Source organism: Paramormyrops kingsleyae, chromosome 2 (genome assembly GCF_048594095.1).
Source record: "Paramormyrops kingsleyae isolate MSU_618 chromosome 2, PKINGS_0.4, whole genome shotgun sequence".
NCBI lineage: Eukaryota > Metazoa > Chordata > Actinopteri > Osteoglossiformes > Mormyridae > Paramormyrops > Paramormyrops kingsleyae.
Window position 1 is genome coordinate 36,039,736 of NC_132798.1, and position 17,079 is coordinate 36,056,814.

The following is a 17,079-nucleotide window of genomic DNA, read 5'->3' on the forward strand; positions in this document are numbered from 1 at the left end:
GAATCACTCTACTGGGATTCGGTCAGGGACATAATATAGTTAGCATGTATACAAGGTGAGTCTGTCTGACGTGACTTTTCCATTTCCACATGCAGGGTAACCTCCACGATCGATATGGGCAGCTGGTCGCTCTGTACGCGAAGCTTCTCTGCAACAAGATGGACTTCCATTTGAAGGTAGGGCGTCAGCCTCAGGCTTTGGCCTGATCTGTCACACTAACCACCGTAGTTCCCTAATCCATTATCTGCCATGTGATTTTTTATTTTTTATCTTTTTAATCATACATGGCCATCTATAGCACAGACCACTTCATTTGAAACAGTCCTTTAATGCAGCATTTCTCCACCCGGATATCAGCTAGTATCTAGGTATAGATTGTAGTTCTTGCTGTTCCTGCTGCAGTGCTCACTGTTTTAGGGAATGCAAGATTCACATGTAAATCAACCTACAGCCCATACAGAACGGGCTCAAAGTCAACTTTAACTGGAGAGCCTAATATGCAAGGTTAATTCCCAGGTATATCGCTCCCTGGGGTCAGTAACTGTTTCAAAATGTTGGGCATTGCTGATTATTTTTGGCAGTATGAACACATCATCGTGAACAAAGGGAGGCAATGTGTGTTCAAGGTGTGTAAACTCCCCCCCCCCCCCCAGCATACAGAAATCCAACCCAACCTGGAGGTCTCCGATGAGGTTCTAGAGCGCACCGCTGGGACCGACATCAACAACGTGTGAGTGTGCCTGCCCCCCTCCCTCAACACAGGTCTCATCCTTGTCTACCTGTGCATTTACATTCATATTAACAAACACATCACACAGATGTACAGTACTGTGCAAAAGTCTTAGCCAGTCGTAGAAAATGATGTTTAAAAGCTCTTCATGATGGTGTAAAGTCACTGCTAAAATCACCCCATTCTTTCCAGCAACCATACAATACACCTATGTATATTTTTGGCTCGACCACTAGCACACTTTGTTTGGCTAATCTACTTCTCGTTGTCTTTAGAAACTGATTAAATTAATTGAGCTTGTGATTTGATTCAAATCCATGGAATGGCTGAGGTGTCCCTGAGGAGAGGTTTGGGAACTGAAGCGGTGTTCATCTAGCCAGCCCACGAGATACCAGTAACTTTCTGAAGAAAAGAAGACATTACTGTTTAGTCTTTATTGTTACTCTTAATATGCATATATGCTTATGTTCTATTCTGGACAAATATATATTTACTACCCAAATAAATAGCTTTAAACAATTCCTTTTAATGCCTAAGACGTTTGCACAGTACTGTATTGGACTGCATGATCCTGAAAAAAATGTGAATGGTGATTCTTTTGCTTAGAGATCACAATTCTCTAATATTTTTCTTAAATTTAAAAGTTTATTGCACTCATTAAACTGCAAAAGGAAACATAACAAAACATGACTGCCAAACATATGACTGATCCAACACCAGCATATCAACTACTGACAACAGAAAGGAAACACTCAGTTGGCCAATCAGTTAAGGTAATCAAAACAGCCGTACCAAAAGGGCCAGTGGGGGACTTTTAAGGGTACTTTGGTACTTCGGGGTGGGACTTTCTTTGTCGATTGGTTATGCAAATAGCCTAATGTCCGTATGGAGAATTGCAAGAAAGAAATAGTCTGATCGTAATCAAGCTAACTGGCGAAGTAAGAATTGCACAGGCAGAACATGTGATGTGGATATTAATATCGCACATCAGCCATCCCTATAATATCCTCCTAAGACCCCACCCATTCATTTATGTCCATTGCAGTGGACATTTTGTTTTTGCATCTATCTTTTCACTGATGTAAAGAAACGTATTTATTTCTGTTGTAGACTAAAGAGGACATACTGTGAAATTAAAAATAAATTTAAAAAGATGTCTTATTTTTTCCAAAGACATAGAAAATCACAATTAACCTTAAACTGAAGGACACATTTTTCCTTGGGTCTAAGGAGGATATACAGTAATTTTTTAAAATTCTGCCTTCCGGTGTGATGTCATTTTTACGGTGGTGGAAAACCAAAAACCAAAAATTAAGGTACCTGGTGTGGTAGAAAAATGCCCTTTTTAAGGAGAAGGCAGAATTATGGGATGCTTGAGACTTTCTGGGGAAAAGTAGGAGCACCTGTTTTGATCCAGCTGATATAATATAATGCAGAAGAACTGTTGTAATTTAGAAATGAGATCACATGCAGGTGTGAATTTATTAAAATTGCTCACTTTTAAAACATTTGTTATATTTTCTGCTCATTTGCACAGCCAGCTAATTTTCCTGGAGTGATTGCTGTTAAGTACCTGGGTCGTGTTCTCCTGGGGATCCTCTGACTGTTAGGTGTCCTGCTCTCTTTGAACCTGCCGCTCAGTCAGAGTTTGGTTTTGTTCGGGGGACAGGGGATGTTTTATTAATGAGGCGGCTGGGCTGCTCTCCACACTGTGAGGGGTTGGGGGGGACGCTGGACTGGACAGAGGGCTTTAGTGTCTGCATTTTGCTGGTCTCATTCTCCTCAGATTCTCTTTCCTTTCTCTAGAGGGGCTCCTCTATGAATTCAACGTGTCAGCTTTTTGTCCCAAACAAAAGAAACGTCAGTGTAGCCAGCGCCATCTCCCAGGGAGTGAAGGGGAATTGTGGGAACTCAGATCCAGCCCTCATTTCTCACGGGGAACATTATCGGTGTGCACAATGTGGCCAGGTATCCCTGGAGCAGGTACCTAAGCGGGTATCCATTTCCTGCTGCAGATTCCAGCTCACCGTGGAGGTGTTTGATTACCTGGACTACGAGCTGAAGCTGGCTGAGACTGGTGAGTCACCCTAAAGGAGAGGAAACCCATTCCACCCATCTGACCAACCCCAAAAGCTGGTCCTGGGCTGGGCCGGTGACAGGGTGGAGCATTTTTTAGACGTGAGATACCAGTTGCTGGGATCTAAATATGGGCACAAACGGATCATCTGTCTGATTCATATTAAAGATATGGCCACCTAGTTTTTAACGTTACTACCAGCAGTCAATATAAGAGAGAGGCTGAACATTGCTCTCAGAATAGGAAGGGAATTGGAATTACCCAGTTTCCCAGAATCCTCCTGGGGTAGAGCACATTTATGCTTCATGCATAGAAACTGTACACACCCCCTGGGAAAGTTTGCTGATCAGAGCAGAGTAATTTGCATAGGTTTCTATCTGACAGGGCCCACTTGTCTGCCATAATTACTTAGTTTTGTCACCCCGCCAGAAATAGACATTGAGTCACTGGTGGTTTAGCACTGACGCAATAAGGGAAGTTAGGTCATAGTGCAGGCGGTGCCCTCATACAGCAGCTGGTGAGAGTTAAAGGCTGACTAGCTGTTAACCTTACGCTCTCTGTTGCTTCTCTACCCACAGTGATGCGGCAGCTGAACACATCCATCGCCATCTCCACCACCACCTCAGGACAGTGTCGCCTGGCCCCCCTCATCCAAGTCATTCAGGACTGCAGTCACCTCTACCACTTCACTGTCAAACTGCTCTTCAAACTGCATGCCTGTGAGTGGTCCAGCTTGAGTCCCCGCCCACTTCCCAGTTGTGTTCCGCCCCCAAGATCTGAAGGCCACACTGGCATATTCTGATCCTTCAGAACTTTTGAGACTTTGTGCATATGATTAATCAGAATGGCACATATATTTTTTTCCAGAATCTTTTAATGTGTTAATGGCCCACCTCTTGATTCCAATTAACGGTTTACTGCCTTCAGAAGTTTATTTGCAACGTTCTTTGTTTTTATATTTATAGTGGCACCTCAGTTCTCAAACTCATTACAACTCGAATTTCTTAAAAGTCGAACCAACCAGTTAAAAAAAAAAATTACCTAGAACTCGATCTGAATCTCAGAAGTCAACCCGTGAACGACGACCTAAGAACTTGTACGCACGGGGAAATGAGTCACGTGGCACGTCTCTCAGCGGAAACAAAGGGTAACGCGTCAGTCTCAGCCTCGCATTCGCTGTGATAGCATCGTGCATGTTTACACTAGTTGAATACATATATTTAGACAGTAAAAATACATTTAGACAATGATAGACAGTAACAGTAATAATTATTATTATATAATAAAATACATTTAAAAATAAAGATTTATTAATTATTTTAATATTAATAATAAACCATTAATACATTTAATTATAATAATATTGTCGTGCCTAGCGGACGGAACAGAGACAAAGGCACAGACGTCAGGGTATCGGGGAATACGGGGTTTAATTACAGGTAAGGCAGGCAAAACGCGCTGTAATTCCACATGTGGTTAACGAGGGGATGTGGCACAAGGAAGGAGCGGACGATCGGGGCAGGACACATTGTTTTCTTAACTTTACACAGTGTTGGGATACATTTATTTTCTTTCTTTAAAAATTACTTTTTTGAAAAATGTGCTTAATGTGTTTAGTACAGTATATGCCCGGTTCATTTTGTGTTTAAATGCTAAAAAAACATATTTTGGTGTAATTTTTTTGGGGCCGGGAACCAATTAATTGGTTTTCCATTATTTCTTATGGGGAAAATTCGATCAGAACTTTTTAGGATTCGATCTGGAGTTCTGAACGGATTAAGTTCGAGTTATGAGGTAACACTGTATTTGCTGACCTGTTGTTACTATTCTTTGATTCTTGTTTTTGTACTTAGTTTGCATTTTCAAATGCAGATATGTCAGCGATGTTTTCAGGATGTGTGTGCCTTCGTTTAGCTCTTTCGGCTGTGCCAGTCATCAGCAAGTTAACGTGTGAATCTCCCTTGGGCCTCAGGTCTCCCCGCAGACACACTCCAGGGCCACCGCGACCGATTCCACGACCAGTTCCACAGGTAATTCTACAGCAAAGATCAGCAAAGTCACTGCAAGTGAGGCCTGTTGCGTAACACAGCCCAGAGGTTACTGGCCAGGTGCAGCTTCTGTGCAGTGAGTGAGTGAGTCCCGTTAGAAAATGAATTGGTTCATCAAGCATTTATGTGCCTATACACCCACCTGTGCTTTTCAGTGGGCTGGTGTCCCTTCCGGGGAGTCCCACTGTCCTGTGATCAGACACGCTCAGCAAATCACTGTACTAAGTGGGTACAGAAGATGCATAGGACTCTGCTGTGTCTCTCATTTTAATGATACGTATTTGGGCTTGCATATCTGCCTTTCACCTTTGACCCTGTGTGGAGTTGAAGGACAGTTTGTCTGCCTTCCAGCCTGAAGAACTTCTTCAACAAAGCCAGGGACATGATGTACTTCAAGAGGCTGATCCAGATCCCCAGGCTTCCTGATGTGAGATACGACAGCCCTGGGGCGTCTGGGACGAACCCCCGCAACTTGCACCCATTCACTCTTTCTTTTAATCCCAAAATTCGTCGTGTTTCAGTCACCCCCCAACTTCCTGCGGGCGTCGGCGCTGGCCGAGCACGTGAAGCCCGTGGTGGTGATCCCGGACGAGGAGCCGGTGGAGGAGGATGACGGCGAACCACTGGTGGAGGTCAGCGACAGCAGCCAGCCTGTCCTGCAGAGCCAGCCGCAGGTTCGCGCTCCGCTCGGGTGCTGCGGCGACACGTCCAGCCTGCCTGTTTACTGCTCTGACTGGCCAATGGCAGGTCTGCAGGTCACGGCACTATGGAAACCGCACTCATTTCACTACATAGACTTTAAACACAGCAGACATATTTGCACTTTAACTTTAACACAGGCTTCTTTACTCTGTAGTTTGATTTGTTAAGACGTCCTTTTTGTTTTGGATTTAATGGCACCTAGAAGGTATTTCTGGTAATATGCTGTTTTAAAACTTAAAAATGCTTAAAAGATATATCTGATCTGAAGATAAGAGTACATCTGTTTTATTGAGCAATTTTGTTATTGGCTGGGTCAATGCTGAGCTGTGTGTGTCTTCATTAGTGGTCTATTGTTTCCACTGATGTCTTTTTATTTAATTTATTTTTGATAGTTGGACATATTTGATCGAACGTTTGGACCCCCCAATGGCGGTTTTGATGAGAGGTAAAGATCACCGTTTGCACATTAACAGATGGATGTGTTATTGTTTATCTGAGACAGAACCTTTCTTTTAACTTGCAAATAACTAGGGCTGCCACTAATGACAATTTTGCTATGGATTAATGGATGGATCTCTCGTCCATTTTACCATTAATCTAAATTATTAATTTTACTCTAGAAATTTGATAATTGACGCCGGCTTTTTGGCATTATATGGACATTATTTTCGCCCACAATTCAATTAGCAAATCAGTAGTATGCTTAAAAAATTAATGAGGTGCATATGATGACGCCCCAAAGGTTAGTAATCTGTATAAATTCGGTGTATCTTTATACTTATTAAACTGTTAGCGGGGGACCCTGTGCTACTGTCTTGGTAAAACATGGAAGCAATAAATACTGAAGTCAAGAAAGGAACAGCTTAGCGACCACAGCATCTTTTTTAAAAGGGGGGAGATTGTGGATAAACAAGGTAAAAAGACATCGGCGGTGTGGCGGTACTTTTTGCTGATTTTTTTTTTGTTTGTTTTTTAACTTGCTTAACAGTTCTCATTTTTATTTCAGTTCACAAATTATTTTCTTATTTAGTGTCCGTTTTCATTTCCGTTTTAGTTTACAATAATCTGATCTGAACATCCCAACAGGCCCAATGCGCACAAGCATACACTGCCACCGTCAATCCGTGGAGAATAAGCCCAGAATTAAGCCTAAACATTTTCTCTAACACTTATTCAGTGGAGATTCTAATGTAGCAGGCAGACAACTTCATGGCTTTAATAATGAGTGTATTTAGCAGCTACAAGGACAAAAACATTAAAAAGCTCTCCATACTAATGGTAATTTAATAAACATGAATAGACAACACTTAGGTGGTTTTGCTTATTGTGGTGATCCAGAATAGCATCTGTACGTTTTCTCTTCAGGCGCTCCTGCACAGCACTGGTGCCCGTGTGGTATGCCATCCAGCTTTGTGTAAAACCACCTTTTTGGTTTGCGATAATTTGAACTGCTCCCACAATTTCATAGTGATATCAAGGGAAAACATTCGTTATAATGAATTGTAGCGTTTTAGAAATCATAATAAGAACATAAGAACATAAGAACTATACAAACGAGAGGAGGCCATTCGGCCCATCGAGCTCGCTTGGGGAGAACTTAACTAATAGCTCAGAGTTGTTAAAATCTTATCTAGCTCTGATTTAAAGGAACCCAAGGATTCAGCTTGCACTACGTTATCAGGAAGACTATTCCATACTCTGACTACACGCTGTGTAAAGAAGTGCTTCCTTAAATCCAGTTTGAAATGTTCCCGCTAATTTCCACCTATGGCCACGAGTTCTTGTATTTGAACTAATGCTGAAGTAACTATTCGGTTGAACAGCATCCAAACCTGTTAGAATCTTATAGACCTGGATCATGTCCCCCCTCAGTCTCCTTTGCTTGAGGCTGAATAGATTTAGCTCAAATAACCTTTCCTCGTATGACATTCCTCTAAGACCAGGAATCATTCTTGTGGTCCTACGCTGCACCTTTTCTAAGGCTGCTATGTCCTTTTTAAGATATGGTGACCAAACCTGTACACAATATTCTAGGTGAGGTCTCACCAAGGAATTGTATAATCTTAGCATTACTTCCCTTGACTTAAACTCCACACACCTGGAGATATACCCCAACATCCTATTGGCCTTTTTTATTGCTTCCCCGCACTGGCGAGAATGAGACATGGAAGCATCAACATACACACCAAGGTCTTTCTCATAATCAGCTACCTTTATTTCAGTAGGTCCCATAAAATACCTGTACTTTATATTTCTGCTCCCTAAAACCAGTTAATGGTAACTTCATTAAAATAAAGTCAATTTAAAATATTGATGTTGACACATTTTCAGCGTCGACGACATTGACTACATTAACTAATCGTGGCAGCCCTACAAATAACTAGTAGCATGTGGTTTAGTTTTCTCCTCAACCATAGTCAACAAACCAGGCTGTGAATTCTGGGTAACTTTGCCAAACTTTAAGTTTCCCAGAAAATGAGTGAACAAATAACAAAAGATGAACATTGTTGGGGACACCTTTTAATCTATAAAAGCATACAATGAATGGCATATTAATTTTAGTGATGTGAATAATGTTTAAGACAAAACCACTAAGGTCAGTGCTGATAAAAGGTTGTCGTTGTCATTGTAAGCTCTTTGGGAGCGGGGTGGTGGTGCAACACAGTGGGTCTCATTCACCAACCATTCTTAATTTTTTTTTTAAGTCACTTATACAGTTTTCACAAAGATTCTGGCATTCATTAGTGTATTTAGTAGCTGTTTTTAAATGATTAAATTACTAAAACTAGTAATAGCATCCTATGCATCCTTTTGTGTGTTTATATCCAAACTCATTTGCTCTTGCCTTCCTGGAGCAGTATCTCCACTGCTGGAGTTTTTCTTAAATTTGGAGCCCAATATTTCACCCTTTTTAAATTTTCTGCTTGGACATTTTTGATTTCCCTCAACTTTTCTCTTAATTTCTTTGTGTGATTTCAGTGTGTACACACAGCCAGGGACACTAAGTTTTCCTCGATTTTTATAATTTTGAGTTTAAATAATCTTTAACATTACCATAATACACAGTGGCATCGGAATGACTTTGACCTTTGACATTGGGGGGGGGGGGGCGACCAGGTTTTCCATGTCGGTTGGGGGAGGTTGTGATATATGTGGTGACATCACAATGGGCACACATGCCACACTTAGGATGCAAGTCTCATTTAAAATGAGACTAGCCCTGTTTAGGGTGAAGTGTCACAACTGAACATAACAAAATATTTATTGATCCATATGATAAAATGAACTCCAAACTTTTATGTTGGCGTCAGTAACATGCTGATTCATAATGAAAGCTAAGAAACGCGCTTAATTGCACAAGGTGCTGTTATGAACAGTGGACATAAAACCCAAAAACTCCAATATGGAGGAAAAAGAAAATTCTCATTTACTAGTGCTAGTAAATCAATCGATAAGATCCAGACCCAAACATTAGGGGGTACTACCCCCTTCTTCCTGCACCCACACACACAGCCCTGCAGTCTCATGCCCTTTTATGGGGATTGGCCAGGCATTTTTACTTGTGCTAATTAGGAACAACTGGCACAAGCTTTAAATTCACAAGGACAATGGTGTTCATCATTGTAGGAGCACATTTGCGAACAGTTCTGCAGTTTAAGAACACATTGTGGATCTGGCATAGATTTTTCTTAGGACAAATGTAAGAAAAATATTAGGATGATATTGGTGAATGAGGCCCATTGAGGGTGGGGCTGGGGGAGTCTGCCCACCTTCAGTTTTGTGAACCTGCCAACAGAGACGTGCAGATAGACAACCTGAAGCGGGAGATCGAGCTGCTGCGGGTGGAGCTGGAGAGGATCAAAGCTGAGGTGAGGATGAGCAGGGGAATGGGTCCCCCCCACGCACAGGGAGCCTCTGTATGTGTGTGTGCAATAGGCTCCGCCCCCTGCCATGTTTCATAAGATTCAAGAGGTTTATTTGTCACATACACAGTTGTACACATACAACATGTAGTGAAATGTGACCCTGGTCACTCCGGGCAGCTGTGCTTAAAAAGACAATAATAACATGTAAAAAGAGAGTAAGATATGAAATATAAAGATAAGGTCATAATTGGGGAATAAAATGGGGATGGGGCTGCTGGGATGTGTGATGGCCAGACCGTACTTTGCTGGTGTGGAATGTGACAGAGGGTGTTGGAATGGAGAGGGTGGGGCGGACCGTCACAGGGGAGGGGGATGCAGACCAGTGTGTCTGGGCTACCTTAGCACCTGCCTGGCTGTGACCTTGGCTAACACGCTGTGTATCCCGCCCGCCCCCCCCCCCCCCACCAGGCCCAGCGCTTCATCACACAGCTTAAGTCCCAGATCAACAGCCTGGAGGCAGAGCTGGAGGAACAGCGAGCTCAGAAGCAGCGCGCCCTGGTGGAGAACGAGCAGCTGCGCATGGAGCTGGAGGCCCTGCGCAGGCAGAGCACCGAGAATGAGGGCCTGCAGACCACCTTCATGGAGGCCGAGAGTGAGGGCCCCACCCCGCGCAGCACGGACACCTTTACTGATGCTGTTGCTGGGTCATGGCCCCGAGCACAGATCCTTACAGACAGTGACTGGACTGTAGACTGACACTAACGCAAACATTGGCTTTAACTGATTCTAACACTAATACAGACACTAACACTAAATCCAGCACCTACACTAACATTAACTCTGATTCTGACAATGGTCCAGACTCCAACAATAACTCTGCATATGAACACTGACACCAGCACCTGAGTTGGGTAATTCAGGTTCAGAGAGTAAAAGTCTAGACCAAGATTTTGTTTCGACCAACCAGATAAGCATAAAGAGTCACAGCCACTGAGTATTCAACTGGTTGGTTGAAACTAAATCCCGGTCTGGATTTTTACTCTCTGGACCTGAATTACCCAACTCTGACCAGCATCTACAAGCAGGACTGACGTAGAGAGCAGCGCACATATTAATGCTGACGGCATCTTGGCCATAGGAGGTTTGAAGTCTGACCCTCAAGCCGTTTTGTCTGGCCTGTGAAATCGCATGGTCCATCAGGGCCAGCATCATAGGGGTACTGGGTATGGTGGGAGTAACGTAAAGCCACGCGTCTCCCCGTCTCCTGCTAGAGCGGGCTCAGGCCACAGAGATGCGCTACGCCAAGCTGAAGGAGAAGCACGCCGAGCTGGTCAGCAGCCACGCCGAGCTGCTCAGGAAGGTGTGAGCCCCAGCTGACCTCTGACCTCTCACAGCGCCCTATCCCCTGCTTCCATCCTCTGTCTGACCGTTCTGCTCCCCCTCGCTTCCCCTGTCTGGACCCTCTGAGTGTCACAAGTGCACCTGCTCATTTCCATTCAAATGTTTACCCATGTTTCTTAAACTGTACTCGCACTTTCACTCTCTCTCTGTATGTCTCTCTGTTTCTGTATATGTGTGTCTGTTTGTATTTCTGTGTGTGTGTGTGTGTCTGCCTGCCTGCCTGCCCGCATGCACCTTCAAACATAGCCTTTTGAGCATTCGGCAAGGGGCTGACTATGGAAGCACATGGGTGAGTGGCTCTCAAGCGCCCGGCCATCTTTGTTTTTGGGCTGCAGAGCGCAGACACGGTGAAGATGCTGTCGGCCACGCAGCAGACGCAGGAGGAGGTCGCCCGCACCAAGCAGCAGCTGGCCTTCGAGATCGAGCGCATCAGGCAGGACTCCGACATGAAGGTGAGCCCGCCGGTCCCGCCCACGCACCCCGCCCACCCCCTCTTCCTACTCGCTGGGGTTCAAGCCCCGTCATTTAACGCGGCCATGTGTCTGTCTTTGTGCAGCTAGAGGAACAGAAATTCGAGATGGACCGGCTGAGGCGGGAGCTGGAGGAGAAGAGGAATGAGGTCTCCCGCATCCAGGGGGCGCTGGAGGGCAACTTGGCGGTAAGACTACACCTACAGCTTCTATGGGGAAATGGGTGCCTGTTAGTGGAACCAGAAACAAAATTGGGCCAAAGAGCATTATGTGTATAGTTTTTAATCATCGCAAGTCAATCGCTTTCCACACAGAATAAATAACAATGTAGCATCACTGATCAGCAGCGGTAAAATTTCCCAATGCCCCCCTGTCATGTTTTAGCACTAGTTGTTTAGCGAATTGTTCATATGTCGGTTTTTTTCTGTAGCTTTTTTGTTTTGCCCAAAAAAAAAATTCAAGCAGCCTTTTTCAGCTTAGCCAGTACCCTCCGGGTTATTAGCGTTCTGCGGTACACGCGCATGCTGACGCACACAGACGCACGCACACACACAGATGTGTAAAGGGAGAGCTGTATTCAGTTTACAATGCCTGGTATCTGTCATTAGGAGCCCTGAAGCTCAAACCAGCAGACCTCAATAATAGGAGATGATTGAAAACTTGTTTTTTTCTTTTAATTTAAAGCAGATGAAGCTGCAAAACAGGAATTGTTCTGCATGTGTTTTGGGTCGATATTCCCGTTAAAAATTGTTCAAGCAAATGTGCTGAAATTCCAGGTTCAAAAAATAAAGCAACCCGGCAGTGGGCAAATAACACAGAGGCTTACGGTTCGGCCCTCATTGATTTAATCAGCTGTCAGATTTCTATCAGATTTTTAAAAAATACATGCAGGCACGTGAAACTTGCAGCTGAGCCTGACAGTCACACGTAAATCAGACCTGTGGCTCCTCCTGTCCTACATGTGCTCACTTAATCGTCGGGCTGTATTTCCAGCGATCAGGCCTGCGTTACTTGAGTTAGTGGGCAGCTGTAATTCAGTGATTCCTTGGGGATGGTGGGGACCCTGCCAGTGTTTTGCTCCCCAGCTTGTTCCACAGCAACACTGTCTGGCCCAGTTTCTGTGTGTTTGGGTGGCAGCTCTTCCCTGATGGACTCAGCATACAAATCGCATGCAAACCGCTGAGCCATATCCCTCAGGCAAATCCGTGTCAAAGACATTCATAGGAACTGAAAGCACTCCTGCCCCCCCCCCCCCCCACAGCTTTGGCCCATCACCCTCGGGACAAGTGACACACCCTGAGGCAGAAAGTGCGAGCGATCCCGAGCGATCGGGACCTGTAACTGATCAGGGCATCGGCCACTGGGGGTGTGAGGCCAGGGCTGTCTCAGGGTGTGCTGGAGCTCTAATCGAGGTTCTGCTGAGTACCCCCCCCCCAAACCCCCCAGTGGAGCAGAAAACAATTTTTGGCAGTTAATTTATATGAGAAACATTTCAGTGTGTAACCTCAGCAGCACAGAGTATCTGGCTGCTAACTAGCTAGCTCACATCTTCACAAGAAAAGTATTAAAATATTAAAACTGCAGTAAATTATTGCCAACGTCACAGAATGCAACCAGAGGTATGTCTTTTTTTTTTCCCCCTCACTCACTTTTTCATGAACCCTAATAAAAGGGGCACCCTGGGCCCTGTGTCGCCTATAGGGCAGGTCGGCTCTGCATGTGGCTGATCACGGCTTTGGCCGCTCTGCCCTGCGTGTGTCTTATCACGGCTTTGGCCGCTCGGCCCTGCGTGTGTCTTATCACGGCTTTGGCCGCTCGGCCCTGCGTGTGGCTGATCACGGCTTTGGCCGCTCGGCCCTGCGTGTGGCTGATCATGGCTTTGGCCGCTCTGCCCTGCGTGTGGCTGATCACGGCTTTGGCCGCTCGGCCCTGCGTGTGGCTGATCACGGCTTTGGCCGCTCTGCCCTGCGTGTGTCTTATCACGGCTTTGGCCGCTCGGCCCTGCGTGTGGCTGATCACGGCTTTGGCCGCTCGGCCCTGCGTGTGGCTGATCACGGCTTTGGCCGCTCGGCCCTGCGTGTGGCTGATCACGGCTTTGGCCGCTCGGCCCTGCGTGTGGCTGATCACGGCTTTGGCCGCTCGGCCCTGCGTGTGGCTGATCACGGCTTTGGCCGCTCGGCCCTGCGTGTGGCTGATTTTTTACTGGGTCATAAAGAGAACCAGACCAAAGGACCCCCTGCCAGGCCACAACTACATATCCTGTCCTAAGTGGCCAATGTGAAAACAAGAACTAGTACTCTTCTTGACAAATACAACTCATTGCATGAATGAAGTTGATCAGTACGTTTGCAGGCACAGCTTACATAAGTTACGGTTATAGCTCAGCTATGCTATTTAATCGGACTACAGTACTGTCCTTGTCCCAGCATATATGCACGGGTAGGGAATTGATTTATTGATTGAGGTATGTCTGACTCTGCTACAATAGGTGGCGATATGGCTCCTTTCAGCTTGTTGGTATTGGGCTTTTTCCTGGTGACCTATTATGTCACATATATGAAATTCATTAAATAGTAATAGATGCGTGGACAAATGGAACTGACACAAGCTTTAATTGTGATTTGGTTGGAAGAACAGATATAACAAGATAAGGATAGCATAACAAGAAATAAGGTATTTTGTATAATATACTATGACAGCCTGATATTGCAACATTTTCAGATATTGCAATGTGATTTTGTTGTGTTAAATATTGGGGTATTTATGAAACAAAAAAGGAGTTCAACAAATTTCTGAATCCTGTCTAGGAGTGATTTTAAACAACAATTAAGGATGAAAATGATTATGATTGTCTCGGAGAGCGCGTGCAGCGCTTATGCAAAAGCATCTTCAAAAACTTCAAACTAATTTTTAAACATATACTAGATAATTTTGAAAATGAACAATCAACAAAATGGCAAAACTAGTTAGGTTTGTTTTTCCCCTATGACAGAGTAAATAAACTCCCTGCGCTGTAATATTCATACTAAATTGAAGGTAAGAAAAAGCCTGATCTTAATAAGGTGATGCAAGAATTGTATGTGCATAACATGCGACGTTGGTATTAATATCGCACGTCGTCCAGTCCTACTACATCCAATCGCATTATCTGGGTGTCTTTGAGAAATTTGCTTTAGTACGATTTCAGTCAGATTAACATGTTTACATGCACTTTAAAAGTGTGGTTTTAGTCAGACTAACACAGTAATTTGATTTTCTTAGTGTGCATGTAAATAGTGACTGTGATATTAGCTGCTAGAGGTGTTTCTCTCCCACCACCTCTGCTTGTCCCATCCCTTACTCAGTCACACAATTCCATCTTTGTTTTCCACCTTTCACGCTGAACTTTTTAACCCTCTTCATTTCCGTGGACCTCAGCGAGTTGAAGGAAAGTCATCGATTGTTCAAGAATCGCATTGCTTGCGTCACGACTGATGCTGCCCCGTCATGAACTGTGTGGCTGCGTGTGCCGCAGGCGGGCCAGAAGCTGAACGGCGCCGTGGCGGCGCTGCAGGCGGAGAAGGAGGCGCTTCTGCGCTCAGTGAGCGAGCGGGAGGCCGAGCTGTCCTCGCTGCGGCAGGATGCGCAGCTGCAGCAATCATCCCTGCAGCAGGAGCGGGAGCGCAGCACCCGGGAGCTGGGCGAGCTGCAGGGCAAGCTGCAGGAGAAGGTGGGTGGGGGGGGAGGTCGCCATCCATCTGGCTGCACCGGGGAGGCGCTGACCCCCCTGACCCTGCGCCCATTTCCCCTCAGGCTAGCAGGGAGGAGCAGCTGCAGCAGAAGTTGTTGGAGGAGCAGTTTTCCCTGCTGCAAGGCACTGTGACGGAGGCAGAGGCCATCATCCAGGACGCTGCAGCCAAACTAGACGACCCTCTGCATGTGCGCTGCACCAGCTCCCCAGGTACCCCCCCCAGTACTGACCTGATTTTTAAACATCATTCACTCCATTGTTTGCACAGCAGGATTATAGTGCCGTAGCAGTGGTTTGATTTGGACAAACCGAAGGGAGGCTTTGCTCTCTGACTGCCTGCTTCTGTGCCCCCCCCCAGATTACCTCATTACCCGTGTTGAAGCCACTCTGGGCTCCATTGACAAGGTGAAGCAGGGCCATGGCGACTACATGAGGAACATGGGAGGTACAGCGTCCCTGCTCCTCCCCACTCGATCCACCTCAAATGTGTGCGGCGCCCCGCCCCTTACCCGCCCCGCCCCGCCCCACATGTGGTGTGGAGAGATATACGGCTCCCTGCTGTGAGTGCCCTCTGTATAACGCCGCCTTCCTGTCTGGCCCCCAGATGCCAGTGGCCTGCTGAGGGCTCTCACCCAGTTCTCCCATCTGACCGCCGACACCATCGTTAATGGGAGTGCCACGGCACACATGGCGCCCACAGATCACGCCGACCGTGAGTGTTACTCTGTCTCCTCCCTCAACACGTCGTCCGTTAAGCTAGTTCCTTCCATCATGCTAGTTAAGCTAATATCGCCAGCACCGATCACAAGGCTGGCAGAGCAACCCCCCACTGCTCACCTCCCCCCACTGTGGATAAATGGCTGCCCTGTGCCCTGATTCTATGCTGCGTGCCTGTCTGCCTGCCTGCCTGTCTGCCTGCCTGCCTGTCTGCCTGCCTGCCTGTCTGCCTGCCTGCCTGCGCTTGCTATCTTCACAGTTCAGTAATTCTATTTGTTCATATTTCACTTGGCTTTTTACTTCAGTGTCACTCAGCTTTCTAGCTTTAACAGTCATGTAAACATAAGCTTCTGGCCTTGTCATTCAGATCAGTGACACATACTACCCCAGTTCATTCATATCCCATTCCCCAGTGACAAAAAGTAGACTAGGCTAAACGAACAGAACACAAATACAAACATAACATTACTGTACTATTAATGAGGCTTTGTAACCTTTGTAATTTTGAGGGTTTGTTAGTATTTAGCAGTTCAGTTTAGTAACACGTCACGTAGCATAATCAGGTTTGTTGGCATTTAGCTTTACGCCACTCGCTGTAACAGCGTCACGTTATGCAGTCACTTAAGAAGCATGTATTTCCCAGCTGGAGATTGACAGGAAGTGGGGAGGTTCTTTTGTCGTACGCAAGACAGCAATCAGCCACTGAGCAAGCAGTTGATTTAATTCTGTGGCACAGCTGTGCTTTACACAAGGGATTGAGAGTGCCTGCAGTTATGAATTTTCACTTAGAATCGAACCATTATCCTGTTAATTCAGCTGATTAAATGAACGAGGGCCTATCCATAAGCCTCTGTGTTATTTCCCCACCGCTGGGTTTAGTAATTTTCTATACCTGGGATTTCAGCACGTTGCTCGCATGATTTTTAATGGGAACCCCACTGGCCACTAGCAGGAATGCGAGGAGGGTCACGCCTCACCTTTGGCTCTGCCCCCTTTCCCAGGGCTCACGGAGAGCTGCCGGAATTGCGCCACCCAGAGTCTGAGCTTCCTTCGCGAGCTGAAGTCCAGGGCTTCCCTGCAGAGAGCCGATCCGGTGGCCGTGCGCCTGGTCGTGCAGCGCATCCTGCAGCTAAGCCGGGTGAGCTGTCAGTTCTGCCCAGGGGGGGCTGGACGTGTGCATTTTCTCTCACAGCTGTGTCTGTTCGGTGTCACGACTTAAATACATGCTATTGCGGGTTTGGGGGTTAGTGTTGCATTTGAATGAACTAAACATTCATGAAATTAGCAGGACGGTGTGTGACTCTGAGTTTGGGGTTTGTACTCTTGTCCAGAAGTTTG

General features: G+C 45.8%; 1 protein-coding gene across 1 annotated transcript in view; it reads left to right on the forward strand.

Annotated features, from left to right (window-relative positions):
* The window catches only part of LOC111860053 (huntingtin-interacting protein 1-related protein), a 40,002-nt gene that overhangs the window by 15,362 nt on the left and 7,561 nt on the right, over positions 1-17,079 (forward strand). Inside the window, exons 5-22 of the mRNA XM_072709049.1 lie at positions 96-176; positions 654-730; positions 2,746-2,807; positions 3,386-3,526; positions 4,780-4,837; positions 5,207-5,282; positions 5,377-5,529; positions 5,950-6,002; positions 9,354-9,426; positions 9,892-10,075; positions 10,695-10,783; positions 11,160-11,276; positions 11,381-11,482; positions 14,809-15,003; positions 15,087-15,234; positions 15,383-15,469; positions 15,629-15,736; positions 16,743-16,879. Of these exons, the coding sequence (XP_072565150.1) occupies positions 96-176; positions 654-730; positions 2,746-2,807; positions 3,386-3,526; positions 4,780-4,837; positions 5,207-5,282; positions 5,377-5,529; positions 5,950-6,002; positions 9,354-9,426; positions 9,892-10,075; positions 10,695-10,783; positions 11,160-11,276; positions 11,381-11,482; positions 14,809-15,003; positions 15,087-15,234; positions 15,383-15,469; positions 15,629-15,736; positions 16,743-16,879 (1,941 nt within the window). The remainder of the gene's footprint in view (positions 1-95; positions 177-653; positions 731-2,745; positions 2,808-3,385; positions 3,527-4,779; positions 4,838-5,206; positions 5,283-5,376; positions 5,530-5,949; positions 6,003-9,353; positions 9,427-9,891; positions 10,076-10,694; positions 10,784-11,159; positions 11,277-11,380; positions 11,483-14,808; positions 15,004-15,086; positions 15,235-15,382; positions 15,470-15,628; positions 15,737-16,742; positions 16,880-17,079) is intronic.